General features: G+C 54.0%; 3 protein-coding genes across 3 annotated transcripts in view; 1 reads left to right on the top strand and 2 right to left on the bottom strand.

The window, feature by feature from the left end:
* Positions 1 to 7372: 7372 nt before the first annotated feature.
* Positions 7373 to 9894, bottom strand: SOCS3 (suppressor of cytokine signaling 3). The gene is made up of 2 exons (XM_072352194.1): positions 9305 to 9894; positions 7373 to 9078 (listed from the first exon to the last, which is right to left on the bottom strand). Exon 2 carries the CDS (start codon positions 9009 to 9011, stop codon positions 8382 to 8384), a length of 630 nt encoding a protein of 209 aa, XP_072208295.1. The 5' UTR covers positions 9012 to 9078; positions 9305 to 9894; the 3' UTR covers positions 7373 to 8381.
* A 577-nt stretch (positions 9895 to 10471) lies between these two features.
* On the top strand, positions 10472 to 24388 carry PGS1 (phosphatidylglycerophosphate synthase 1). The gene is made up of 10 exons (XM_072352135.1): positions 10472 to 10681; positions 13975 to 14164; positions 14604 to 14681; positions 15754 to 15853; positions 16488 to 16677; positions 17013 to 17191; positions 17322 to 17855; positions 21101 to 21249; positions 23728 to 23870; positions 24249 to 24388. The coding sequence occupies exons 1-9, from the start codon at positions 10548 to 10550 to the stop codon at positions 23845 to 23847; spliced, it is 1674 nt and encodes a 557-aa protein (XP_072208236.1). The 5' UTR covers positions 10472 to 10547; the 3' UTR covers positions 23848 to 23870; positions 24249 to 24388.
* DNAH17 (dynein axonemal heavy chain 17) overlaps positions 24003 to 27679 on the bottom strand; it is a 28034-nt gene continuing 24357 nt past the window's right edge. Inside the window, exons 77-81 of the mRNA XM_072352105.1 lie at positions 27310 to 27492; positions 26260 to 26442; positions 25902 to 26045; positions 25210 to 25435; positions 24003 to 24430 (exon numbers count right to left, since the gene is read on the bottom strand). Of these exons, the coding sequence (XP_072208206.1) occupies positions 24183 to 24430; positions 25210 to 25435; positions 25902 to 26045; positions 26260 to 26442; positions 27310 to 27492 (984 nt within the window). The 3' untranslated portion in view covers positions 24003 to 24182. The remainder of the gene's footprint in view (positions 24431 to 25209; positions 25436 to 25901; positions 26046 to 26259; positions 26443 to 27309; positions 27493 to 27679) is intronic.

Below are 27679 nucleotides of genomic sequence, written 5' to 3'. Positions count from 1 at the left end.
CCCGCAGCAATGTGCTCAGCTTTGGGGCGATCAGGGCTGCTTGCTCTCCTCATCTGGGGTTGCTTTTATTTCCTTGGGACCTGTAGGACCCTGTCTCTGTCTTTCTGGCCATCTCCCCAGTAGCTCCGGCCAGCTTTGCACAGCCATGTTTGCCAGAGCCCCCTCTCCAGCTGGAGCTTCCTGGTGCCCCCCTCACCTGGTGCCCACCCAGTGTCCCCTCCCTGCCCCAAGCTGGGTGGGCTCAGCGCAGATTGGGGATCACAGCACTCCCCATAGATGCCAGGGCAGCAAAGGGGATGCTGGGCAGGAGTAGGGACCAGGATGAACCCACGTGTGCAGGTTCTGGAGAATGGAGATGGGGCCACGCGTCGTGGTCACAGGGCTGGGGGCAGCTGTGTTGCTCCTGCAGCCCTGTTACTGTAAAGCTGCCGGGCGGCTGCCTTAGAGGAAGAGCCGCCAGTCTCAAAGGTGATGTTTCAGTTCCTGCTCTGAGTGTATTTCCCTCTTTATCGAGAAACCCCTCTGCTCTCACTGGGAAGGAGTTTCTGCAACGTGTAGAAACAGGGAAACCCACATCCACACGGCCCTGCCGCCCACCTGGGCTCGATGCATCAGCTCCTGTGGGGGCACCCAGCGGTGTACCCCGGGTTCTGCAGGGAGAGACCCCGAACCGCAGCCTCCACTGCTCCTATCGCCCACAGTGCTGCCAGCCGGGTGAAGGGGGAATGCTGCTGGGACCGCGTCTGTGCTGCAGCTGGGGCTGAACGCTTCCCCTCCTCTCAGCACCTGCTTGTGGGTGTCAGAGCAGCTGGGGGGCCCTGAACCGTGTCTGTCTGCTGAGATGACAGCAAACAGCAGCAGCAGCAGCAGCGCGATGCTGAGCATGGGCAGCGCCGGTGAGCCCAGGACTCCGCCTGCAGCTGGGGCAGCCGGGGACCCAGCGGTCCCTGCACCACACTGAGAAACCAGGCCCTCGGGACTCCAAGGGCCCCTCTCCTTTGTCAGGGTGTGCCCACGGAGGGGTCTGTGCCCCGCAATAGTGCTGCAGATGCGGCTACAGGAGCCGGGGAGCATCGCACGTGTGGGCGGTGGGAACAGGAACCTCCTGCATGGGCAGTTGTGCAAGGAGCAGGGACACACTCCGCGTGTTGGTTCGCACACACCCAGGGAGGGCACGGGCTGTGACTTCCCTCTGGCCGTTTCGAAATTCCACCGCTCTTACAGAAAAGCCCCTGGGCAGAATTCCTGCAATGTGTGATTCATCCCGCCAGGCTGGAAGCAATGACTGCGCCTCTCCAGTAAACCCTCTTCAGCAAAGCAGATGAAAGGGGCAGCGGATGCTGCTGTGCCCTTGTTATCACCACAACCAGATGTGGGGTGATAGGGATGCCCTCAGCCCCCCCCTGGCATCGCTGCATCTGCACAGCTGGGGACGGCAGCCGGGGTGCTGAGGGACCATAGGTGCTGAGCATTGGGTTCCCTTCTGTTCTCATCCCCCTGCAGTGCAGCTGCGTGTCCCATCCACCACGGCAAGGAATGCACCAGGTGCTTCGGTGGGACCGAGAGGGCACTCGGGACAGCCCCTTCCAGGAAGCGTGTGCAAGGGCAGCCAGACTGCAGAGTTCCCGACAGCAGCTCTGGTTTTAATAACAGCAAATCAATGGATGCCCGATTCCGGCCAGAGCAAACTCTGCTGCCTCCTTCCCGGGGTCTCCCAGGCAGGTGGGCTGCTGCAGGGATGGGGACATGGGATGGGAGTGCAGACCCTGCACAACACACCTCTACGTTTCCTGATGCCCGAAGGCCCCATGTTCCTCAACCCCCAGCACTCGCTGCTCCCCAGCTCTGCCTGGTGCAGCTTCACTGTGTGGGGGGGTCCTGGCAGCTCCTGTGCCCACCCTGTGCCCGTGCAGGTGCTGCTCACGGGTGCTGCTCTGCCCCAGGCACATCCAGCTGCTCCCAGCTGCTCTCCAGTCTCCAGCCCCGAGCTGTGATTCAGCCCTCCTTCCCCGCGGGGTTTGCACAAACCTTTCTGCTCTCTTTGTGCTTGTTTTGAGAACAGATTAGTCATGGTTCTTAACTGGCTTCCAGCAAACTGCACAACGGCACCATGGAAAAATGAGAACAGCAAAGTGATGACTCAGCAGGGCCCGTGCTCCCGTCCCCTTGGTGCCAACCGCCCCCTGCTACTGCACGGCCCTGGGGATGGCAGGGGACCACCCAAGGGACACAGCTGGGTGGGCAGTGCAGGAAGGGCAGCCTGGGGGGCAACCCTGAGCCTCCCTCTGAGCCCCGTGTATGTGGGCTCCCTCGCTCCCCGCTGGTGTCTCGCTGCCCTCCTTGGGGCAGATGCAGTACCCTGCTCTCCTGGAGCTGCCTTCCCACCCCTGCAAGGCCACGGACCCTCCCGGCCGGCACCTGTGCATCATTGCTGGGTGGGTGACAGGAACTCCTGGGGTGGGTCCTTACCGTACCTCGCACCTCTCTCTGCAGCCCTTTATTGCCCAGCCTTGGCCGGCTGCCTGGAGGCACGGCGTGCTGCCAAGTCTCTGTGCCAGGTGGCTTATTGTGATCCCATGGCACTGGACACCAGCTGGTGTCGGCTGCCAAGGATGAACAATATAATTGCTGGAATTACAGTAAAGTGCTCCCATTCCCACTCATTAACTGCTGAGATGGGGCCCCTGGGTCCTTCCAGGGAACATCTGCTCCAGCTGTGACCTCTATCAGCTGCACACCCGTCTTTGCCCAGCGTGGAGGAGCCCCCAGCCCAGCTGGTGACAAGTAGGGATGGGGGCTGTTATCCCCAGGCTTGGTACGTGTAGAACATGGCCTCAGGCAACAGGACACACCTCCTGGTTCTGCACTGTGCCCAGCTGTAGGTTTAATGATGCTCTGCTCAGTTCAGCATGGCAGCACAGCACAGCACCTCACCTGGAGCATGGAGAGCAGCCACTGGACTCCTGCTTAGACTCTGGATAACAGCACACAGTGGTTGCTGCTCCCTGGCCAGACTGGCTGTGGGCATCCTGCTGCTCCACCTCCTCTTACAGCCTTCTCTGCAGCACTGTAATGGGGGCAGTGATGGGGCAAAGATCCTGTGCCTCAGCCAGGGGTACCTCTCCAGCCCTTCCCCTTTACTCTGTTCTCCAGGCTATTACCTGGCATGGATTCAGACTGGAGCTGCCCTCTGTCCATATACTCCGGATCCATAGAACTGGTGTGGAGAACCCCAGGGCATCCTGTACCAGTGGGAGTGAGCAAGTGAGCAGGGCTGGGCAGGGAGCAGCAGTGCCAGGCTCACGGATGCTGGGCCCACATGCAGTCGCCCAGTCCCAGGCTGTGTGCGAGAATCACAGCTGCCGGCTCCTGTGACAGGGCTGATGTGAGGCCAAGGGATGCTCCAGGGCTGGGGTTTGGCACCTGCCCACGGCTGCTCTGCCAGGGTCATCCGAGGACGCCACACTGTGCTCGGCAAACACACACCCAGGGCTGCCCACTGCCCGGAGCCCTGCGGGGAGCTCCCGTGCTGTGCCACCAACGTGCCTGTGCCCAGAGACACTGCAACCACCAGCAGGCACTGCTCCAGCTCTCCCTGCCGTGTTGGTGCAGGAGCAGCGTGGCCCAGACTGAGGTCACTGCTGGGGAGTGGGGGAAGGGAGCAGGACTGGCACAGAGAAAGCACAGAGAAGTGGGATGGGATCTTCTTGCATGCTGGGACCTCCAGCTCACCCCAGGCGCAGCTGTCCCAGGGCAGCACCCAGCACTGGGCCCCCAGTATGGGCAGGAGCAGGGCTGGCAGGGACGTGTCCCATAGCACCTCTGATGCTGGACTGCTGCTCCTCATCCCTGGCCGTGGCCCCAGACTCGTCCTGCGGCTTCCATTGCCACAGCAACGTGGCTTTGTTTGAAACGTTCCTCTGAAATGTCAGGACTTTCTTGGGCCTCCAGCTGCTGCGGCCGGGATGAAAACTTCCTCTGTCGCTCCGGAGATGCATTGGGGGGGTGGGGAGGGGAGGGAGGGCAGAGGGAAGGGGGAATTTCACTTCCAGAGCCTGCCCCGAGGGCGGTGGGATCTCTGCTTGTGTAGCTGAGGTGCCCCCTGAGTGCCCCCCTGTGCTCTGAGCCCTGTCAGGACGTGGTGGCCCTGGTGTCATTGTTCTGTATTTGTGCCTCCCCGGGAGCATGGCAGCATCCCAGGGCACTGAATGCTGCAGCATGTGGGTATCAGGACCCCTCTGTACCCCTGCAGGACTGGGAGCCAGTGCCGTGCAGCAGCAGGGTCCAGTGGGTGTGCCGGCAGGAGGCAGCCTGGGCAGCGCAGCTTTGCCAGCAGCAGTGCTGATGGAAGAAGTGAGGAATCTGCAGCTGCTGGCTCCCTCCACCAGTTTACTGCGGGTCTCGATGGAGATACAGCAACAGAGAGGAGTTTCCATGGTGACTTACACAGGCCTCTCTGTTAACTTCTGCAACCCAAAACATGGCCTGGCCCAGCACGAGGTCCCACTGCTGCCACGCACTGCCTGCAGCCTGGAGCAGACGGGGATGCTATGGGGCACAAAGCATCCATGGGCCTCAGGGATACCAAACTGCAGAGCTGCTCCTTGGCAGCACAGTGACCCACTGCTGCCCCGAGCCCACAGCCAGCCCCACAGCACTGCGCCGTGGCTGAGATCCAGCTTCCCAACAGCACGTGCCAAGGAGCAGATGTCTCAGTCCCTGTTCCCAACTGTCCCCACGGCCCTGGCCCCACAGGAGGAATTGCCATGTAAGGAGCAGGTGGTGCCATTTACAGTAAGTCCCCGGCTGCTGCACAGCCCTTTCCTGCATCCTACTGGGAAATGTGGCGGTGGATGTGGGAACGTCCTGGCGCTGCAGAGCATGGAGCAGAGCAGGAGGAAATGCGTGAGGGGTGTGCCGTGAGATCAGGGTTTGCTGTATAGCTCTGGTGGGCAACAGCCCTGCTGCTCACTGCCACTGACCCCCATTGGCTGTAGAGCTGCTCCTGCACCCTGCCCTAGTGCAAGGAGAGGAGGCAGAGCAATGCTGACCTCTTTCTCTGTCCCTCCCAGATGCTGCGGGCTGTAGGTCATGCCTGGCCCCAGGGTTGGCCTTTCTGTTGGGCTGTCCGATGGACCGGCACTGGGATGGTGCCTGCAGTGCAGCTTGGGGCCTCTGAGCCCGCAGGCAGTCAGCATGAGTAGAAGGACCCCAAGCAGGGTGCTGCCCTCCTGTCACAGCCACTGCTCCATAGGGGCAGCCTGTAATGTACCTGGCTGGGCTTCAGTGCCCTCTGGTTACCTATGGCAGATCTGTGTGCCTGGCAGAGCCCTCCCAGCAGCCTGCTTGGCTGGGGGCTGTCTGGCAGCCACAATCACAGGCTGCAGTTGTTTCCTGTTTTTGGGTCTGCAGATGCTGGTACGCACCATGGAGCAGGTTTCCTGCCACCCTCTGACCCTGGAGGGCTCGGGTTTGCCATCCCTGTAGATGCTTCCTCCTGGTGCCAGTAATGTGCTGGCGGCACATGGTGGGAAGAGCCCTGCCTGGGGCAGGGTGTGGGTGTGGGGTCACTGATGCAGCTGCTTGGCCCCAATTCCCTGGAGACACGTGTGGTGCCCAGGGCCAATCCCCTTATCTCCATGCTGGGTCCACAATCAGGAACACCGATCCCCTGCAAGGTTCCCTGGCATTGTGCACCCCATGTGCAACCCCTGCTCATGCTGGAAGGAAGAGCCCTGCTGGGGCAGGGGCAGGCAGAGCCCCCTCCCACAGCCGTGCACTGGGCCACGCTCACTGCGCAGCACTCTGTCCCTGGGCCCCTCCATTCCAGCTGTGCCGCTGTGCAGGGCTGTGCCAGGGTGTCCCGTGGAGTTCGGTGCAGAGCTCAGCGTGCCGGGGGGGCTGCCTGCCTGCGACAAGCTTGAACAGCCACTTGCGTAAGTGGGGCCAAGTCCGCTTGGCTCCTTTGGGATGACGAGGGGGTTTGTGAAACCTTCAGCAGGGATTTGCCCGCTGGCCGCCGCGTCACCGCCGCTGTGAGGCTGGGTGTGTTCCAAGAACCCCGCGGCACTCACAGGGCTTCCCGGACTCCCGGTTCAGCTGTGGGTTGCAGTGCTATGCACAGCGCGGGGCCCTTGCTGGGAAGTGCAGAGCTGGGACTGTTCTCATAGGGATGTGGTTTCACTGCCCTGCCCCGGCAGGATGCTGCCTGCCCCGTGTTAGGAGTCTGGGGGTGCTCAGCCCTCTGGGGGCCATGGCTCCCTTCTCTGCCGTGCCCATTTCCAGACCATGCAAGGCAGCTGCCCTCCACCCCTGATTGCAGGGACACCCGGTCCTGTCAGCACCTCAGGTAAAACAACTTCCAGGTCCAGCTGCCTGCGATGCTCCTGGTCCCTCTTTGTTGGGCTGTGGGCTGTGGCAGTGATGCTGTCCCACAGCTCTCCCCTGTAGTCCTGGTGCTGCCAGGGGCTGAGGAGCAGCGGGGGAGCCCTGAGTGGGGATGTGCCTCAGCAGGGCCTGGCGGGCGGCCACCCGCGTGCATGGACATTCCTTGCATAGCTCCGGCGGGTGCCCAGGCAGGCTGCGAGGCGCTTCCTGGCAGCCCATGAGCTGCGGCCCTGAAGAACAGCACCAAAATAGTCCCTGGGGCTGGTCCGTGCCCGTGGCCAAAGGGAGGCACATCCACCACCCCTCTGCTCCAGGGCAATTCCTAAGGGAACTCACTTTGCGTTGGCTGGGGGTTCCCCAGGCAGGAGCACGGGATGCAATGCCCAGCATGGAAATGCCCAGCACTGTGCACGTGGCCCTGGGGGTGCCACGGAGAGGCTGCATGGCACAGAGGGTGCTTGGAGTGATGATTTCTACCTCTGTGCCACTCAGTGCATTGCTCTCAGAGCTGTGCCCACCACGTGCCTCCCAAAGCTCAGTGCAGGACGGGATGCCCACAGAGCACAGCGTTGCTCCGGGGAGGACGCCTTCATTCAGGACACTCAATGCCGTGGCAATGAGCCCAGCTCTTCTCTCCCCGGGGACAGGACCGTGTTCTGTATTCCAGGGGACCTTCCACGGGCGCACTGTGTGTGTCCACAGCCAGAAGCCAGGAGTCTCCCAGCGCAGCGCTGTGGTGGGCTCAGACATACCTGAGCGATGGAGCAGTGCTTACGCACGCGGCCGGTGAGTCACAGTGGCAGGAATCACCCAGCGCCGCGGCTCCAGGAAGCCGGCACTTACGTGGTGTAAACACAATCCCGGCATCGCACGAGGGCAGCGGCCGGGGGAGGGGACGTGCGTCACATGGGGGGGCCACGGCCTCGAAGGGTGAACGGGAGGAAACAGACCAGATTGAGGGGAAAGGAAGGGGGGGGGGGTTCATTAAAAAATAGTGCTCTTTATTATAAATTATGGAAACATTTCCTTTCTGAATATAAATATAAATATGTGCAAAGTTTCATCTGAGTTTCGTTTTGGTTGAATTTCAAGCATGGTTTTGCTCAGCCCTCAAGGCTGGAGGTGAAGATGGAATCTTTATAAAAGACAGTGATTCACGTAGGCCTGTAAACATCCCTTCGGTTCAAAAGAAAAAGAAAGAAAAAAAAGCCAAAAAAAGACCAAACCAACCCCCAAACCAACCACCCAACTGCTTCTCCAGGCGGACGCAGCTGAGCACTCGTGAGGGGTGCACTCAGGGCATCCTCCTGCTGTGATCCCACAGGAGCCGCTGCCCCACGGAGCAGTGTGCCGTGCTCAGGAGTGACAAAGCAGCGCTGATACCACGGCCCTTCCGCCTCCACACGGGTGTGAGCACGCAGGATTCCATCATGGCATCAGGACTGGCTGTTCCCCTCTGGCTTCACGGTGTGCTACCGGGACCGTTACTTTCCAGCATCTCTGAATGATGTGCAGTAACCCAGACTGGGAGAATATTAAGGCTTAGTCTCCTGGAAAATGGCAACGAGGGCAAAAAGGCAGCAACCTCCAAGCCTGGGGCCTGGTGTGAAAGGAGCTTCCACAAGGAGGCAGCAAGAGGTAAAGTACAGTACGGGCAAAAACCACTTTCCCCTTAAAACCGAGGAACAGCGTCAGGCACCAGCCGGACTCCGGTGCGCGTCCTTCTCTTGGGCACAACTCCAGCACAGTCCTAGCGGGTGCATCCTGGGCTGCACTACAGCACCCACAGTCCGACCGGAGCGGCCCCATTGCCCCGGAGCATCCCCCACAACAAGGGGCGCAAGGCTCAGCCCCGGGTCCTCAGCAGCTCATCCCCAGCACTCCTCTCCTTGCATGGGGAGAGGCTGCTCGTGCCCTGCGTGTCCCTGCTGCCACGGGCATCGCGCCCGTCCCCTGCTCTTGTGCTTGTAGCGTGATCTCCCTCTGCCAGCCCCTTAGAGGGGGGCATCGTACTGGTCCAGAAACTCCTTGATAGGAGCTGGCAGCTGAGTCATCTTCTCGTAGGAGTCCAGGTGCCCGTTGACAGTCTTGCGGCAGAGGTGCTGCAGCGTGGAGACGCTGGAGGAGAGCGGGCGGCTGAGCACCAGCGGGATCTTCTCTCCACCCGAGTAAATGTAATAGGTGCGCTTGGGGTGCAGCGCCCCTCCGGGCTGCTCGGGCCCGGCGCAGGGGGTGGGCGGCATGTAGTGGTGCACCAGCTTCAGCACGCAGTCAAAGCGGGGCACGGGTTGGTTGCTACGTGGGTCGCTCTGCAGAGAGAAGCTGCCGCCCTCGCACTGGATGCGCAGGTTTTTAGTGCCCGACTCCGTCTTGACGCTGAGGGTGAAGAAGTGCCGCTGGTCCGAGCTGTCCCTGATGAGGAAGGTGCCGGCGGGCTCTGCGCTCAGCAGCACGTTGGCCTCGCCGCCCGTCACCGTGCTCCAGTAGAAGCCGCTCTCCTGCAGCTTGCGCACGGTGTTCACCACCAGCTGGTACTCGCTCTTGGAGCTGAACGTCTTGAGGCGCAGGCTGGTGTCCAGGGGGCGGCTCATCCCGGCGGCGGGGAACTTGCTGTGGGTGACCATGGCGCACGGAGCCAGCTTTGCGCGCTCGGGGTGCTGCTGCCGGGAGCAGCGGCCGCTACACCATCACCTGCGGCACAGACGGCGGTGAGACTCGGCAGCCCCGAACCGACCCCCCCTCCCCCCGGGACACCCCCGGCCCGGCCTTCCCGCCTCCATCCCGGAATGCCCCCCCCGTCTCCACTCCCCAGGACACGTTGCCGACATCCCTCCCGGGAGCGCCCTAAGTCCCGGCTTCTCCCCCGCACGGCGGTACCTCCACGCCTCCCCCGTCCCGTCCCGTCCCGTGCCGGTACCTGGGGCGCAGTGCGGGTCTCGGTGGCGGCCGGGGCTCGGGCCGCGGCGGCGGACGGCGATGGAGCTGCCGGGGCCGCCCGGGGAGGCCTCTTATAGCGGGCGGAGAGCCCGCCCTCGGGTTCTTCCTGGAACTGCGCGGCTTCTTGTAATGCTCCCCGGCGCCCTCCCCGCGCCCCGCCCGGCTCGGCTCGGCTCGGCTCAGCGCCAGGCACCGCCGGCCCATTCCGGGCAGCGCGGCCGCCCCCTCCCGCTCCCATTCATGCTCTTTTCCTTCTAAGAAGAGGCGAGTCCCCGGCCAGCCCGTGGACCGAGGCCCCCTGCCCGCTCTCTCCCCACCCCGGTCCCGAGGCTCACGGCAGCGGGTCGGGGGTCCCGAACCCTCAGGGCTGCTCCGCGGGACCCCCGAGCAGCGACGCCGAGGGACCCCCGGGTTCCCACCTCGGCTGCCTTCGCGGGGAGCAGCGAGACCCCCGGCCGCCCCCACCCCGCTGCCCGCAGCGCCCCGGGGGTGCGGGGGGTCCGGCAGCCCCATCCCCGCGGGCAGCGGATCGGGTGTCTGAGCGCGGCCGGGTTTATTTCCAGCACAACATTCCAGGCGGCCTCGGGGGCACTTCCCAGCTGAGCTGGAGGGGAGAACGACCGCCCGCGGTCTGCTCGTTTGGGAACTAACGGGGACGGGGGAGCCGCTCCCACACCGGGTTGTGGCGCTGCCCCCGCGCCGGGGTCGGGCATTGCGGGGAGCCGGGGCACGAACTGGAGATCCGTGCGGCGGGGCTCGGGGACAGCGCCGGCTTTTCCCTTTCCGTGCCGCCCCGTACAGCCGGCAGCAGCCCGCGCACAGTCACAGCTGATGGAAGCGGCCCGGCCCGGTGCCAGCCGGGAACCGACGCGCGGAGCGATTCCGGGAAGCGGCTGCGGTGGAGCCGCTGCTCCGAAACGAGCACGAGGCTGGAGCGGCGCCTGCGGCGGGCGGGGCGAGGGGGGGGCGGGGCCGCCCGGCTTCATCTCTCCGCTCCTCCGCCCCCATCCATGGCCGCTCCCGTGCAGCCCCGGGACGGGACAAGAAGCGGGTTGGGGGGTGGCGGGGCTCCGTGCCGCCCGCTGGGTTCTGCGCTCTCACCCGCGCAACGCGACCCCGCTCCGGCCCGGCCCGGCCCTCCCTCCAGCCCCGACGATCCGGAAGCGGAAGTGCGCGGCGGCGCGTCGCCATGGCAGCGGGCGGAAGCGGAAGGCGCGGCGCTGATGGCGGCTGCGGGGGGCGCGGCGCTGTGGCGGCGGTTGGCGGCCTGGCTGCCGCGGGGTCCTCCGGGCCTGGCCGCTCTGCTCGGCCGCCTCTCAGACCGTCTGTCCCGGGGCCGCGACCGCCGCGCCCGCAGGTAAGGAGCACTTCCCCTTCCGTGGTTGCCGTGGGCCGACCGGCCGGTCGGTGCTGTGGCCGAGCCCGGCACTAACGCCGTGTGGGGGCGGGAAGCGGCTTTCCCCGCTGGGCGCTCAGCTGATGCTGAAACTCAACTACAACAGCAGAGGCCGTTACAGCTCCTCGGAGCCACGTGCTGCGTTCAGAGGGGACGAAACAAAACGCTTCGAAGCATCTTAATGATGTTTCCCTGCTCTTTGGGCATCACTTCGTTCTGCACCTGGAAGGGAGCGCTGGTGGGGTCTTGTGTTGTGCTGCAGTGAGGGCAGCATCTCACAGCCCTCTGCATGAGCGGGGCCTTCTCTTGGTAAGCCACGTCTGTCCCCACAGCTCATCTTTATGGCCTCTCAGCAGCCATGCTGTGTCTGAGCTTGCAGTCTCTCACAGCTCTTTATCCCCCGTGCTCTGCTGCTCGTCCTTGCTGTCAGCTGGCGGTATCTCTGCAGGCTCCTCTTTTGGTTTCACTGGCATTTCTTGATGCAGATGCATTACTAGACCGAGTCCTGGAAAGGCACAGCTGAATTCAAAGAGGAGCAGCTTGTGGATCCCCGCGTGGTGACGTGTGTGTGGGTGAAAGCACAGCGCCTTACCCCGCAGTTTCACTTCACCTCTCCTTTCTGCAGATGAGGTTTTACACTGAATGAGTGTTTCAGCTCTTTCATCAGTCCGTGCACCAAAACCACAGCTTTTAAAAATAGAACACATACAGAAAATCCCTCGTTTATATTTAGGGAGAACTTCTTATGCAGAAAAGATTTGAGGTGGGTTCCTATTAGATCTGTTTTCTCTTTCTGGTTAACTTGATGATGTGGAATACATGGGAAGGCTTCCTCCCCCCCGGCCCCGTCACCAGTTTCTATTTCTTTGAAAACTCCTTTGTTGAAGTGTGGAATTTTGATGATTTCTTCATAATGTTACGTGGTTCCTAATTGTTGCGTGTTGCACTTGAAAGGATTTTGCTGCACCGACGTGGCTGCTTGAACTTCTTTTCTGTCTCTGTGGGTAGAAGGTGCTGATCTGATAGTGGTTAGTGTGCTGGCGCTGCTGCTGGCCAGAGCAAAATCCTGATTTACTCTGTCTTAGTCTTAGGCTCACAGCCTAAATATGTGCTGAAATTTCTGCAGTGAATTAAAAGATCAAACAGTGTAGGTGTGCTCTAAGCTGCAGAGGCAGTGAAGAAACCCAGAGTGTGTGGTTAATGGCTATCAGTGCTGTGCAGAAGGAATCTGGGGGTTCCTCCTTCAGCAGCGGGGTGGGCTCCTGTGGAGCTGAACTGGATGTGAGGGTGTGGGTTAACCTGCAGTGCTGCTCCTTGCCAGAAAATGGCTGCTTGGAATTGTGCTTTGGGAAAGTGGATTCCTGGCTGCTGTGCAGTGGCTTCTGGAGGTATCAATGGCTGGGTTTTACCCACAGAGTGATAAGGAAAACAGTTGTCTCCTTGATTGATTAGTTCTTACTGTATAATGCCAAAAAACCAACATAAAATTGCCACTGAGTGACAACGTGGCAGCTCATGTGAGCCTCTTGGGATGCAAGTTGAGCAAGATCCTGAGCAAGTTCTGTGAAGATGAACTTGAGAGTGCTTAAAAACCAGTATTTCTTGCCTTTCTTTCCTACTTCGAAAGGAGCACCCTTCCCTCCCCCCCATCTACTGTGAAACATTCCAGTTGTTTCCAGCAGCCATAAGTCGATATCACTTATGGATGTCAAGTCTGAGCACAGTCCCCATGATCTGCTGAAAGTCACCATCCCAGGAATTCTTGCACAAACTGACTCAGACTTGTGTTACAATGAGTAGTCAGTGACAAACTAGTGGATTTTCCAGGAAATGCAACTGAAAGCTGCCTGGCTTCTGCGTAAGGTTGTTCGGAAACCTTGTGAAGATCCAATGTTTTATCATGAAGCAAAGGAGTGAAATCATCTTCCTGGAATCTGTGGTCATTTGGGCTTTGGATTATGGTAAAACCTAAAAGTTCCTCGTGACAAATTCTGGTAAAGGTCGTAATCAAGTTTCTTGTTGGTTTGTGGTGATGGCAGAAGGCAGCGGGGTGGGATGCAGGCTGGTGGCTGCCCCCTATCCCTGTGGGACTCAGTGTTCCTCCCGGATGGGGCAGCCACCCCCACTCTGTCCTGGTTGGCATTGGTCTTCTGAGAGCGGGTTTTGCAGACCCGAGTGTTCTCTGCACGGTTTGGGGGATGTAGTTTGGTCACTCACTCCTCGATTCCTGGATCTCATGAGAGTCACTGCTGCTAATTGTGTTGAAATGTGGTTTTGTCATGTGGACAAACTCCCACCAGGAGTTATTGTATGACTGGGTGGTTTTGCATGCATGTTAAGCCTGCAGAGAAGAAAAAATGCCATTTACCTCTTGTCATCCCCTCAAGCACGACTCTCAGCAGTACGTTGGTTTCTTTTCCCAATGACTTCAAAGCACTGAAATTTGTTCAGAAATTTCTTCTTAAAGAATGAGCTTCCTGCTGTTTCCCCCGTAGTTACTTTGAAGTTTGTCCGAGGAGCTTTGACCTTCTTTTAGTGCTTGTGCAGAATGCAAGTGGAAGGAAGCCTTGAGTTCCTCGGTTGTGATCCTTAGCTCATACTGTGTACCCCTCAGCTTGTACCCCTTGAAACACACGTTGTCCTTGGGCGTGTTGTTCTGCTGCTGGGACTTCATTGCTTTCAGGCACTTGGCATGTTCTAAGATCTCTTTGTTTGCTTGTTCTGTTTGTTTCATGAAAAAACTTATAAAGTATTGTGACTTTTACGGTGTTTTTACTTGAAATAGAAATGTGTAACCTTTAGCCTGGCTGAAAACTAAGCTAGAAATGGCAGTGACTGTATATCATGGCAGAGCTGTAGCTTGTGTGGTTGGGATGGAGTTCAGAAGTGACTGATGACAGAGAGAGCTGCACCGCAGCAGCACTGCCAGACACCTGGTCTGTGGGTGCTGGTAGGGTTGACATCTCAGCCTCTTCAGCTTCTAAGCTGTTTCTTCTCCTCCTTCACTCTTCAGGTGAAGGAGTTGTTTCCCACTTCCACTTGGGACAGGAGCTGATGATGTTAACATTTGTCATCTTTTGCATATATTTTCCTATTTCTAGGTTTGGTTTCTGTGAAATATGGGAAGGGAAAGGCCTTCTTGCCTTTGTGGATCCTTACAATGTATTGGCCCTGGTTGCAGCTCCTTCTTCACTTGGAGGCTGTCTGTGGGTAGCAAAGGCTCTGCCACACAGAGTTCCTCCATCTCTTCACAGATCATCATGGCTTCTCCTAGCCCCACTGCTCACCCCGCCGGTTCCTGTGATCACAGCCATGCCTTGCTCCCTTTGTCCAGAAGGAGCACACAGGTTCCAGTGGATCAGGAATCTGGTTCCAGAGTTTGGGATCTCCAGCTCGCATGTCAAGGTGCTTTCTTCTCCAGCTGAATTCTATGAACTCTTGAAGGTAAGATGTGGGTTCCAAGTGTGAATGTTCTTTGGGAACAAGAATTTAGATCTAGCCAGGTGCTGAGTAGTTCACAGGGTGGGACACAGAGGTTTAAAGTGGAATGAAAGCTGGGGTTGCTAGTGTGATACAGATACAGCCCAGAGCTTGCAGCTAGTGTACTGTAACTTCCCTTGTGTTGAAGAGTTTTAGCAGGGAATGAGTTCCTCAGCTTTCCAAAGAACATTGGCTTTTTTTTTTCCTTGATTTTTGGGTGCAGCAATGGTGCTCGTGTTGCTCTAGAAAGACCTGTGTGTTCTACATCCTTACTGTCAGTGTGCTCTGATTTCATTGTGCCTTTCCTCAGGTGAAACTGAAGTGTTTCTGTGGTTTGAACAGCTAGATCCTAGTGATCACAGTGACCATGGGTGAACCTGAATTTATTTTCTGCTACTCTCAGGTGCAGATAAAAACAGCCAAGCAGCGAGTGGTGATGGCTTCACTATACCTGGGAACAGGGCTCCTCGAACAGGAGCTGGTGAGTATGGAAGGGGATTGAGAAGTGGGAGTGAATGCAGAAAGAAAACACTTCCCTTTGCAAAAAGCATCCTGTCCCTGCAGGTGCAAGAGCTGTATGTGAGATGCAGTTCATGAACTTGTAATTTCCTTAAAGCTTTCATACAGATTTACTTTGTGTACATTTTCTCCTCTCGTTGAGAGCTTTCTCATGATTCTTCACTGCATTTATGTACTTATACTTGGGATGGAGGAGGGAAGTGTATGCAGTTCTATTTTAAGCCTTCAGCAGAGCCTTGGAAATAGTGAACGTATTCATGAATGGATGAGCCCGGGTGGTTCTGACTGTCAGTGTTCAGGCATGCATGGTGCTCCAAGGGCTTTTGCAGGACTGGGGGATCATGCTTGATTTTCTTTTTTTTTCCTTGTCTATATGTAGTCCTGTGTTTTGTCCTGCAGATGCAGTCTGCAGATTCAGTACTAGCACTCTGCATTTAAGACAGAGGTCAGTTTTGCTTTGTGTTGTTTACCTATTCTGTTTCCTGTCCTTCCAGAAACAAAAGCGTTCTCTAAGTCCTTTAGGGAGAAGTCTGACCTTGGCCAAATTATTATGTTAGAATTAAATTCCATTGCAGGGTAAAGGTGGGCAGAGTCCTGCACAGCGATTTGTGTCTGCTTTTGTCTGGGCTTGTACATGAGACTGGAATTTGCATGTGACAAAGAGCCTTGTAGCCAAGGAATAAAACTGCCTCTGTATAGTGTGTGCATTCCTGCCAATAGTGTTTTGTTGGTAATGAGAGTCTGTGATTTGGGAATGATGCTGGAACTTTTTCTGCTGAAATTAATTGCTGTTCGGAGACTGGAAGAATGTATGCCTGTAAAATTGATGCCCTTTCACATGCTGCTTCAGGCTGATAGGGTAGGATGCCAGTCTGACAGATGTGGTGTCTAAACCAGCAGTGTTTTGCATGACTAGGAAATACTCATACTAGAGTATGGAAACTTTCATGACCACTGACCTCCTGGTTTCTGAACACTTTCCTTATAAAGCTTGATTTGCTTTCCGTAATGAGTAGTACAATCTCTCTCTGCAGGTGAATTGCTTAGAAGAAACACTGGAGAAATCATTGCAAGCAAATGAATCACCAAACCTCAGAGTTTCCATTCTTCTTGACTACACCAGGGGATCTCGGGGTAGATATTATGATACGTTACTTTCTTCAAAAGCTTATTTTAGTCAGACTGGACACGCTGTCATTTTTGAGAGAGACTGTCTTGGCTGACAGGACCAAATCACATACATTTCAAAACCTGTCCTGTTCTATACCAGTAACTGTGTATTCCCAGACAATTTTTGAGCTGAGCAGCTCTTCTTCAGAAAGTAATTGATAGGAGCCAGAAGATCACAGGGTCAGATGCTGTGCTCTGTGTGACTTGTGCTTTCTTGCTTGCCTAGTTCACTTGTCAGTACATTTGTCCTCATCCATCGTGCTCTTTTATCTTTTCCTTTCTAAAGGAAGAGTGGGGAAAGTGTTGGAAGTAGCAGCACATTTAACCTTCTGCAATGACTTTTTGTAGCCTGTGTTGTCTTTAGGTGTGGAATGGTGTCTGTTCCAAGCCCATTCACCTACAGATGTGCAATTCTAGATATTGATATTACTGTTGATGTAAGTGCAAATTAAAGTGATTCAAAAGAAAAAATGCTAGTAGCTGCCCCATGTGCTGGCACTGTACTCTGTGAGCAGCCTCTAGCTGAGGAGCTGGTGTGCCGTGTCATTCTGTTCCTCATGCGTGGTGAAGCAGTGTATGAAAACTCTGTGTCTCCCAGGCAGGAAGAATTCTCGAACAATGCTAATTCCACTGCTGCAGAGATTCCCTGAACAAGTGCGTGTCTCCCTTTTCCACACCCCAAATCTGCGTGGACTTCTCAAACTCCTGATTCCAGAGCGTTTTAATGAGACCATTGGCCTGCAGCACATCAAGGTCTATCTCTTTGATGATAATGTCATCCTGAGCGGGTGAGTCCTTTCCTCTTCAGGCCTTTCTGTGGTTGATTTAGCTGAGTTTTTGATGCCACCAGGGTTGTCTGAACTTCATTATTTGCACCCGGTCTTTCTATAATGATCATAATAATGCTGTTCTGATACGGAAGAGCAACCGTTGGTCTTTCACACGATCTTCTCATATGGAAGTCTTTCTCAAAAGAGAAAAACATATATCCTCAGGATCCAAAAGGAGATGGCCCATTTGTACTTTAGTCTTGTTATACGTGGAGTGAGATCTGCAACCTAGGCTGGGTTGTTCAAGTTTGTATACCTATACCCTGTTCTGGAACTTTTCTTTTCTCTCCTAGTGCAAACCTGAGTGATTTGTACTTCACCAATCGTCAGGACCGCTATGTTCTCCTGCAGGACTCTCCTGAGATTGCAGACTTCTTCACGGAGCTAGTGGATGCAATTGGAGACGTGTCTCTGCAGCTACAGCAAGATGATACAGTCCAGATGATAGAGGGGATGGTACACCCCTACCAAGGTAGGAGGGTGTCTCCTTACCTGGTTGGATGATACGATCTGTTCTGATGTGATGTCTGACTACTCAGTAGGTGAAGAATAGCTTTGTACCTTTAGGTCTCAGATGTGATTGTTCTTGTTTTTTCCTGTAGGAGATAAGGTGAGATACTGTGAGATAGCAAATCGAAGAGTGATGGAAGTGATTGACTCTGCCAGGACACGACAAGAACTCCTTCATGCAAAGACTTTTCACAGCAGCCAGCAAGGCAGCTCCATGTTACCCCAGCATGACTCTGAAGCGCCTGGGGATCTGAAACCAGAACCTGACACGTGGATCTATCCCTTAATCCAAATGAAACCTTTTGGGATTCAAATAGATGAGATGGTCACAGAGACACTGCTGACAGAGGCTGAACGAGATGCCAGGGTATACCTCACCACAGGGTACTTCAACCTGACACAAGCTTACATGGACCTCATTCTGGGCACTAGGGCAGAGTATCGGATTCTTCTGGCCTCACCAGAGGTGAATGGTTTCTTCGGTGCCAAAGGGGTTGCAGGTGCCATCCCTTCTGCCTATGTTTACATAGAACACCAGTTTTACAATGAGGTCTGCTGCCTTCACCAGCAGGAGAGGATCCAGTTGCAGGAGTACTCCAGAGCTGGATGGACTTTCCATGCCAAAGGTAAGATGTCTGTTTCTCAGGAGGACTTGTTCAGAAAGGACGTGTGTTTTACGTCTATTTTGGTTGTGCAACTGGTTAGGGGATGCTTGGGTGCTGAGTCTAGATTCAACCTCCAAAAGGTTTGAACATCTTGCTTGCCTAAGCCTGGAAGATTTGAGTCACCCAGGAGGCAACATGCCAAGTCATATCTTGCCTCTGGATTTCCAGTTTAAATGTAGTTCTAGGGATTATACAAGAATCATCCTGATGGTGACAGTAAGATACTGCCTCAGCGTGAAATGAAAGAAGGCATCTGAATGGGTATTTGTATATACATGTATGACTGTGGTAGCAATTGTGGTTCCTGTATCCCTCTGGATAGTTTGGGCAAAGAGAAGTGATGTCTGTGTTGTGGGCCCTGTGCTGTGGGCACATTGTAGTCCTGGTCTCTGTGTCTTCCTGGAAGCAGGGCTTTGTGGGGTGACCCACACTTCAGAGAATTGGTACCACCTCCCCTTTATGGCACACGGTGGAGTGCAGGATACTGATTAGGTGCACCCTTGTGCCTTCTGGGAGCCAGAGGGGAAGTTGTTGAGAAATGGATGTTGCTTCACAAATGTAGATGGTAAAAATAAATAAACAATTGGAGTACTGTCATCGGAGCTTTCTGCAGGAGGCCCCAGGTCCTTTCTTGACAGAGCATTCAGGCCATTTGCACACCCAGCACTGCCTTGACTCTCAGTTTTCCTTCCAGAAAATCCAGATGCTGACTCTCCTCTTACATTATACACAGTAGAATGTAGTCATGCAGATAGTTGAGGACACTTGGCTGCTTACAGCAGGGGACGTACGGTATGCAGCTCGTTGTGAGCAGTGCTCAGCCACACGGAGGCAGTTCTGCTGTGCATGGCAGCACCTTCTGCTGCTCTGCTTTGGGAGCAGCATGCTGCTGTCACTGTGTCACTTCCTGCAGTGGCTCACCAGTCCCCCAGAGCAGCAGGGTTCCTGTAAGCAGTGCCCCATCTAACATGCCAGTTGCCCCAGGCTGTGCAGGGGGGGGCACTGTCACTGTTTGCAGCACGTGTCTGGTGAGAAGGGTGGAAGGATGCGCCCTGAGCCAGCACAGGCCTGTTCCAGGGCCCTGACCAGTAGTTCAGCTCAATTTGTTTGTTTGAGATTAGCTGTTAAGACTGTGGGAATGCCTCTATCTAACTGGCTTCCTGCAGGGCTGTTCGGAATATGGTTCAGAGGTGGCAGGGAGAGAAAGCTGCTGAGTAGGCATTCTCTTGTCTAAAGAAAATACACTTGTGTTACTGAGTTGCCTATGTATAGAAACTGTGAACCTTCCTGACATGCTGTGCCCCGGTGGCAGTGACATCAGCCTCTGCAGCTGCAAAACCCTACCTCACTGCCTCGTGGTGCCTGCCTGGCTGGAAGCGCTGTGTGTGCTGCCTTCCAGGAAGCACCTACTCGAGGGCTCTGTGCTTTGTAGGTTGCTCCTCTTGCCGGGCACTGCTGGCTCCCAATGGGGTTTCCCTTGTTGGCCCTCACTGAGCATGGCAGCTCTCCCAGGATCCCAGAGGATACCCGCCCATCACCCTGTGTGCTGCAGCAGGAGGCTGTGGGCTGCCCAGTGCTCTGGGAGCAGTGTGAGGGGCTCAGCAGAACCGTCTGCTCTGCAGGAGTCTCACAGTGTGAGAGAGGGCAGGACAGAAGGAGAAAAAGGAGGAAACCTTGGGGTAAGTGAAGGGTAACTGCACCTGGAGTCTGGTTCCTGGACTGGAGCATGACACTTGGCAGTTCCTCTTACCACTTTGTTCTCATGCTAAGATGAGCCTGCCTGCAGCGGTGTGGACCAGCAGGTTTCTGGGTGGGGTGCTGTGGGTGATGCAGGGCTATCTTTTGGGATTAGGGTCCCTTCCATGCAAGTGTCAGGTGACAGAGTGCCAGGCAGGTGGCTGTTTGTTCTGAGATAAGCCTGCATTGCTGCTATTGAGTGGTGGCCGGGAAACTGCTCTTCCTCTTTCTGGAAAGGTGAGTCACTGTTTGATCAGATCCTGCCAGGTGGCCATAAAGCAGAAGACACAGTAAAGGGCTGCTGCGTGGCTGCTTAGAAAGAGCAAGATGGTGGCTGCTGCCTGGCATGGCTCTGTCTGCAGAGATCCTCCCAGCCTGGGCACCAGCAGGCCATGCAGCTGCCATGATCGCTGGCACAGCCTGCAGGAGGTACACTGCTACTTGAGTACTTCCTGGGCTCCTTGCCTTCCTCTGCACCACTGTGGGGCAGTTTGTGGGGCAGCCACAGCACGGGCAGTGCCAGCCCGGGGCCTGAAAGCAGCAGTGAAGCTGCTGAGTGTGTGATGTGGGGGCGGGGAGGAGGTTACAGGAACCAGTGGTGAATCGGCAGCTTCTTACTCAAGGCATTCTTGGAACTGCTCTGGGGTTGAGTTAGGAAACCTGCTTCTATTTTAAGGCCTAGGTGGTTTTTATGGTATGGTTTCTTTGTTGTAGTCTCCATGTGACTGGCAGTGGGGATCAGCCATCTGTCAGGAGCCGCTGGGGCTTTGCCCCCCAGGGAGGGCAGAGCTGCGTGGTGGGCGGCCCTGTAAGCCTTCATCCTGGCAGGAACTGAACTCATCTTCTGGTGAAAATCACTCCTCAGGAAGCACGTGGGCGTAATAATTAGCACTTCTCTCACCAGTGCTTATTTCACGTGAATTCACCTGTCAGAGCAGGGAGATGCCTCTTCATGCCGCTGTCTTGTGAGGTCCCAGGAAGGCAGCTGCTCACTGTTCTCTGCTCCTCGAACAGGCTGCTCCAATGCTCATGTACCTGTGTAGCAATCCATCCCTTGGTGAAGGTTTTCTCCTTTTTGCTGCAGAGTACTGACACATCGTTTACTTTATGTCAGTGCATCTGAGATGTTGTGTTGCAAACCGAACTCTAACTTCATGACTATTACTCATTCAGAATTATTTTTGGGGCTCTCTGTGCAGTGCATTTACATTCTTAAGGGCACGTCCCAGCAGCTGCTGTGAAAAACATGCGAGTTTGGACAGTGTAGGCTGTGCAAGTGTAACCCAAGAATCACACAACCATCCACATTCAGGGATGTGTGTTTTTGAGGGCTTGCTTTGTGTCGTGATCACTTCTAGTTGCTGTAAATCTGTTTAATTCATTTCTTCCAAGTGAAGCAATTGTTTGAAGCCACCCCAGTCATTTCCTTTGTCTGCCACGCTTCCTTTCTTCTCCTGTTTTTCCTGCAGGCCTCTGGCTGTACCTGGCAGGGAGCAGTCTTCCCTGCCTGACCCTGATTGGGTCTCCTAATTTTGGATATCGATCCGTTCATCGTGACTTGGAAGCTCAGGTTGCAATAGTGACAGAGAATAAAGCTTTGCAGCAGCAGCTCCACCAGGTAAGCAGCTGTTTCTGGGGAGATAACATGGGTGCTGTGCTTTTTGGTCGCATAGGGAATGCTGATGACGCAGTTGCAATAAAAACCTACAGCCACAATAATTCAAAACCTTCTTGAGCATAGGAAGTCTCAAGGAGCTGTCAGTTAAGTGACTATTGATGAGATGCCTGCTACAAGTGCCTGTTTCTGGGAAATGGAGGCCATAATGGGAAAGAACATGTGTCCCCAGTGAACTCAAGTATCAGAGTGCACAGGCAGTGGATGCTGAGAGACACAGAGAGGAGCTGCTGCTCATGCAGCACGTTCTCAGGCCTTATCCCCCAATATTTGGGTATTGCTAAGGTAGCAGCACGCTGAGCTGATGAGGTCAGGCTCTAGGAACCTCCCATCTCACACTTCTGTAGGACTTTGCTTCTCAGGCGTTTGGGAAATCCTTTGCAGGACTGTGAGTGCCAAGCAGTTAGCCCTTGGGTGGCTGCCCGTGGTCTGTGGAGGTGAATGAGGGCAGCAGATTTTAGCGTAATTTCTACGGTAAGAGCATTTCTGGGCTGGACAGATTGCATTGCCCACAGAATTATGTGCAGCAGCTCTTAGTGTTGACACAAGCGTTTTTCAGTGGCTTAATGTTCAGTGCCCTGGCTTTTTCTTTTCTCATTAGGCAGCTTGGACTGCTCAGCACTCTTCTGCTTCTCTAACCCCTGTCAGTCTCGACTCTGAATCTTCTGTGGGAGCTGACGTTGTCCCCTGTAATTTCTCTTGTAGTGCTCTGTGCGAGGTTTGGTGCCTTTGTGTGCCACTTAAAGATCTGGAAAATGCCTTGTATTAAGCCGAGTCTTGGCATAAGAAGGCACAGATCAATGGGAATTGCCCTATTGCATCAGGGCTCTTCCACAGAATGAGTCAGAGTATATCTAATCAAAAACAATTCTATTACTGGAAGAGTTGCTTGAATATTTCAATTCATATCTTGCCTCTACTTGTTTCTAATGGAAGGGGAGAATCAATGAAAACATGACAGAGGAATTTTCTCAAGCACTGCGGCAGTGATCTGATTTAAAGGGCTCTGAATGATCCCCATTTGCTGGAAGCTGATTCTGAGATTGGCTGTTTACTGTTCTGTGATCTTTGTTCAGAGGACGTAATTTTATGCCGGGGTGACACAGCCTGTAATGGAGTGCTCTCTCTGTGCACATTACAACTCCATTCAGCGCTCCAGCTGAAATGTCATTTTCAGTTACATGAGCAAATGGAATGCTCAGAGCCCGTTTCTCAGGGAATCGGATGCGTTCCGGGCTTTTCTATTTCACATTTCTTTCTTTGACCCTTTAAACGTTCAGCTTTCTTAGTAATAACCTTCTGAATAATAACTGAGCTCTTAATATCGCAGCTGATACGCAACAGCCACCTCTTAACTTGTACAGTGCTCTGAAATCCCTTTGGTTGTGCAACATTCAGTTCCAAATACCACCAACGTTTTTAAAGTAGGGGGTCAGAAAGAAGAGGTGGGTTGGGTGCCTCCCTGAATGAGCTGAGCTGTTTTGTTCAAGTCTCTGGATTTCAATTCAGATAACTGCTCTCCCTTCAGGGATCAGCTTACCTCACTGGATCAGATGACCATGACACAGAGGCTTCTGAGCAGACTGCTGATAGCATTTTGGGTTTCTAAAATTAGGCTGATTTGGCACACGCACTTCTTCTGTCTGTTCCTGGTTCGTGTTTCTGTGCTCCTTTCCAATGCCTGGTTCCTGCTTTCTGCATTGCACTCTGTGTTCTTTCTGTTGTTTGTGACTACTAAACTAGTCAAAACATCAAGTATGGACTTACAGGAGAAGATCTGCTCCTTGTTTGCCTGCAGATCTAGAATCCTAACTGGCTTTGGTAAGAAAACTACATCTGCTTACACGTGTGACATGGGCACACATTATCATCATGATGGTTCATTTCCTCCTTCAGCAGCGTTGTGTACACAATGAAGAAGCTTAAGTGTTTCTGGTAATGTAGTTGAAATCATGACTGCATATTCATTTGAAAACACAGTGCTTGAGCTGTGTATAGAGAGGAGTGCGTAAGCCAGTCTCTTGAGGTTATGATAAGGTTTCCTTTTCTGGCAATTACAGCAAGGGATTTAGGATTGTTCTGAACCTGCAGCTGTAAGAGAGCTAAGCTTCAAGGCACACAAAGGCAAAACCTTCTGCCTTTGCTGTTTGTAGAGTTGAATTGCTAATTCTTGAGGATGGCTTTGTTAGTGCAGCTGGAGTCACCCAGAGGTGGAGTGCTGTGTTAGGGGCTTGGGAAGGACAAATCCTATGCTATGTCCTTGGTGGGTTCATTGCTCTGTGAGCTGTGCTGCATGGAATGAGACTGTTATGCTCGGGCGTGTGAGGATCCTGGCAGGATTATGGCCAGTTTTCCGCCTTGTCTTATAGGCTGTTATATCCAATTTAACACAAGTTGCTGGGATGGTTTTTCTCTATGCAGGAGCAGGAGCAGCTTTACCTCTGCTCGGGTGTGGTGTCATCATCAACATTCGAGCAGCCAAGTCGGCATGTGAAGCTGTGGGTGAAACTGGTAACACCTCTGATCAAGAACTTCTTTTGAAAGAAGCAGAGTTGCCACTTTGGGTGAGTTTTCTGCTGTGCTTATGGGGGATTTATGTGACACTGACTGTATTACTAGTGCAGTAACTTCTACTGTGGAAACAGAGAGAGTTGTGGGGGGAAAAAAGTGCTTTATCAGAAACCACCCACTGAAAGCCAGTATCTACCACAAGAAACTGTGTGGACTGCAAGAGTAGTCTCCACACAACAGCAGTTCCAGCACTGTCTTTATTAATACTTTGCTGAAATAGCTGTGGTGCAACCAGCATCAGACTCAGTTACGTAAGGGGTTTTGGGTAAGTAAAAGTGCTTGCTGCTTTCCATAGGCATGGGAGTTTAGGTCTGCAGAAGCAGAGCAACAGCAGCAAGGATCCACTTGGCGGCTTTTTCTTTTGTCTTCAGGTTAAAGGTCCAGACGTAGGTGGGACCTCGCATCCGTGTCTTATAGACAGGACATTCGTAGATGTTCTTGGTGTCCATGCGGTCCACAGGGATGGCTCTGATGAAGATGACTGGCATCATGGGCGTCAGCTCCTTCAGCCGAGCATCTGCGATAGCCCCAGAAGGGATATCCCATCGAGCACCTGCACGAGTACAGAATTATCATGGTACCAGCAGCCCAATGGCATTTTTCACTTCAAAATGGCTGTTTTTTAACTACTAGTGGGTGGGCAGGGGTTGTTCTAGCAGCACAGTTGGAGAGGGTAAAGTCTGAAGGCTGGGTAGCCACGCTTTACTGTTGGTTAGGGCTGACTTGTTGGCGTCTCACTGTGACTCATGAATGCGTTTTGCCTTGCTGTGTGTGGGATGTCTTAATAAATTGTGCCCCCACTTGTCCCTTCAGTGCAGGTTTGCATGGAAGCTGCCTTGGGGAAGGTAGAACTTGGCTGTGGTGTGAACTACAGTAGCTGCCTGACTTGCTCTGTGCCCTTATTTAGGCTGGCCCTTTTGGTGCTCTGCTGATACTGCCATCTCATTCCCTCCCATTCATTTTAGCAGTAATTGTTTTATGTTCTAAGTTTCCTGATTTATCTTATCTGTGCGTTAAACAGTAGCGTAATGTATTTATTTGCTAGAACCATGCAGCTTAAAGCAGCTGAGGCCTCAGGTTCTCAATAGGCAGTCTGCCTTTAGTTTCTGGTTTGTGAAACTCTGCACGTAAACCGGGCTGCTGCTGCCCTCAGCTGGTGTGTGTCTGACACTGGCATGGGATAAAGGCTCCACTGCTCAGAGCTTTGCAAAAGCTGCCCCCAAATGTACTAAGTTAGTGAGCATTAACACTTGCTCTGTTTGCAAGAGTTATTCATTCTGACCTAGGCTTTCTCTGTGCCTGAAACATCTCCTACAAGATGGAATCCTTTACCTTCCATGAATAATCCATGTACATAGGAGCCTTCCCTGGGTGGAGCTGTCATATCCTCCCGGTTTTTCTTGGTCACTTCCACAGCAAGGCACATCTTGTCCAGCGGCCATTCATTTTTTCTAGCCATGGACTGCATGATAGCAGTGAGGAAAGACTGGGGATTGAAGAACCCTGCCAGCCACACCGTCACAGGCAGCACAAAGTCCGTTGTCCAGACTTCTAGTTCCTGGAAAATAAAACAGCAAAGTGCTGTAGAGCAAAGTGTGGCCTTTGGACGTGGAGCACTGCTTTAACATCACGGAGCTGAGCTTGGGGTGCCAGGCAGGCTGGGGTGGTGTCATCAGTGATGAATAAGTATCAGAGTGCACTGCAATTAAACTCCAACTGTTAATTTGGACTGTAGTAACTAACTGCTGTTGTTTCTTTTTTAAATACATGGTTTTATTAAATACATCTCAGAAATATATATATATATAAAGTTATGTTAGGGTATCTTGTGTTCTTTCAAAACAGCATCATATACTGATGGTGAAACTGGTCTCAACCTTGGGCTCTCATTCTTGGGATAACAGTTCAGGTCCTTTAAACTGCTTAAACTAACATGGAAAAATAAAACAGCTACCAGTGAGTCCTGCTCTCCTGTGCTATCTACTTGTCCCACGAGCCTTAGTGTTCACAAGAAATCTGCTCACCCTGATGCGAAGGAGCAGGTCTGCATACCAAGCTCCTAAGCTGAAAAGAGAGGGGTAGGCGTAACGCGTCCAAGATTCAGGCACGTTGTCATAGAAGAGAGCATTGGCCAGCTCTTCCATGTCTGCTGTAATGGTCAGTTCTCCCTTGAAAAAGACAAAAGTTGGGGCAGTTGGAGCTGGAAGAAGCAAGGCTGATGGCAGTGCGTGCTTTCAGGCCCTGTACAAAGCTCAGGGCTTGGTGTAAAAGCAAAGGCAGCCGAGTGGTTTGAACAAGATGGGCTTTGAAACAAGCAGCAGCTATTTGCACGTCACAGGAAATGGTTGGGCAGGGAAAAGGTGCTTTCACCCCAGTGCATACCTTTAGCCCCAGGTCTAATTCTTTCAAAGAGCGCCTGATTTCGTGGGTCAGGATGTTCATTCTTTCACATTCCTGGAAGGCAACCACCACGTATGGTGTCTTATTCTCCGCTTTACCCATGATCTCTGCCATGTTGAACGGCTCCGGCAGCTTCTCGATGATCTCGTCTAGGACTGACTTCACCTGGACAAAGAAGACCATCAAACTGTTATGACTTAAGGAGGAATGAGGTGAGTTCACAGTTAAAAGGCAGTAAGGTTTTTTTTCTTTGCCTTTGTGCCTTTCCTGTTACTCATGTTCCACTCTTTGACTCACTGCTCTTGGATCTTAATAAGCTGCTGCTCACTGTTAATGGCCAGGAAGCGAAGGGGACTGGAATACAAGTATAAAGGCCAAGGAGCCAAGAGGAAAGCTTTTATTTTTTTTAATTAAAACTAAGTCTGTGTTTTTAGTAGTTGTTCTCATGTGTGGAAATTACTAGGCGTGCTTTATCTACTGAGCACAGCATGTGACCTGCATTATGCCACTGCACCTCTCTGCCCAGCTCCAGCACTGCTGCCTTTGGTAACTTCACCCTGTTCACACTGAGCGAAGCCAAACAGGTTGGGCAGCATTTTCTACCCCTCGGGTTTCTCTGGGTGAGTGGAGGATTGCAGCTGATGGTGCTGGGTGAGCGGGGCCTGCCCGCTTTGGGACTGATGTGGGACCAGGGGAGGGGGAAAGGAGCCAGCAGGACACTGTGGCCACTGCTGTGTGTACCATGGCTCTGCGCTCTGCTTCCTCAGCAGCTGTAGAGGGTGAAGCTCCTGCTGGTGCTCACTTACAGTGCCAGTACCAAATGGATCCCAGTGGAGCCCGGGCATGGGGCCTCAGTGCAAACACACTCCAATAGAACCTCCCTTTGTGTGCCCTTTGTGGAGCTTGCTGCTGTGCCAGCGTCCCCTCTGCATGCTGGCAGGGCCGGCTGTGACACTGAGCTGCATTCCCTGCTCAGCTCTGTGCCCCCCCCACCATCCACCCCCCAGCTAAAGCAGCAACATCTTCTCTTACCTTTTCCTCTCGGGAGGCACCTGAGCCGCCTGCAGCATCAGATTCCTTGGGCTGCATTTCTAAAACTGTCCGGAAAAGCCTCTCGGAGGTGACTGTCAGGAAGCCGATCTCGGCGTTGGGATGGAGGCCGTACAGGTAGGGGCTCTCTGGTGGCAAGTTGTCATCGATGTACTCGTGGTAGCCCTGGGCACAGGTTGAGCAGATAAGTACATGTAAGTGCAGATTTCCTTTCTGCCTTGAATGATGCATCCCTCGCTCTCTGCTCTTGGTGCTTTGCAGCTGCCTGCTGGTACTTACCCAGGCTGATTTTCCTCTTGTCTTACCTACATCTGTTCCTTACCACCCCAACCACAGGAACTATTTTTTCCAG

This window comes from Excalfactoria chinensis, chromosome 17 (genome assembly GCF_039878825.1).
Source record: "Excalfactoria chinensis isolate bCotChi1 chromosome 17, bCotChi1.hap2, whole genome shotgun sequence".
In the NCBI taxonomy this organism is placed as follows: Eukaryota; Metazoa; Chordata; class Aves; order Galliformes; family Phasianidae; genus Excalfactoria; species Excalfactoria chinensis.
This window is presented reverse-complemented; position numbering and strand designations above follow the sequence as displayed.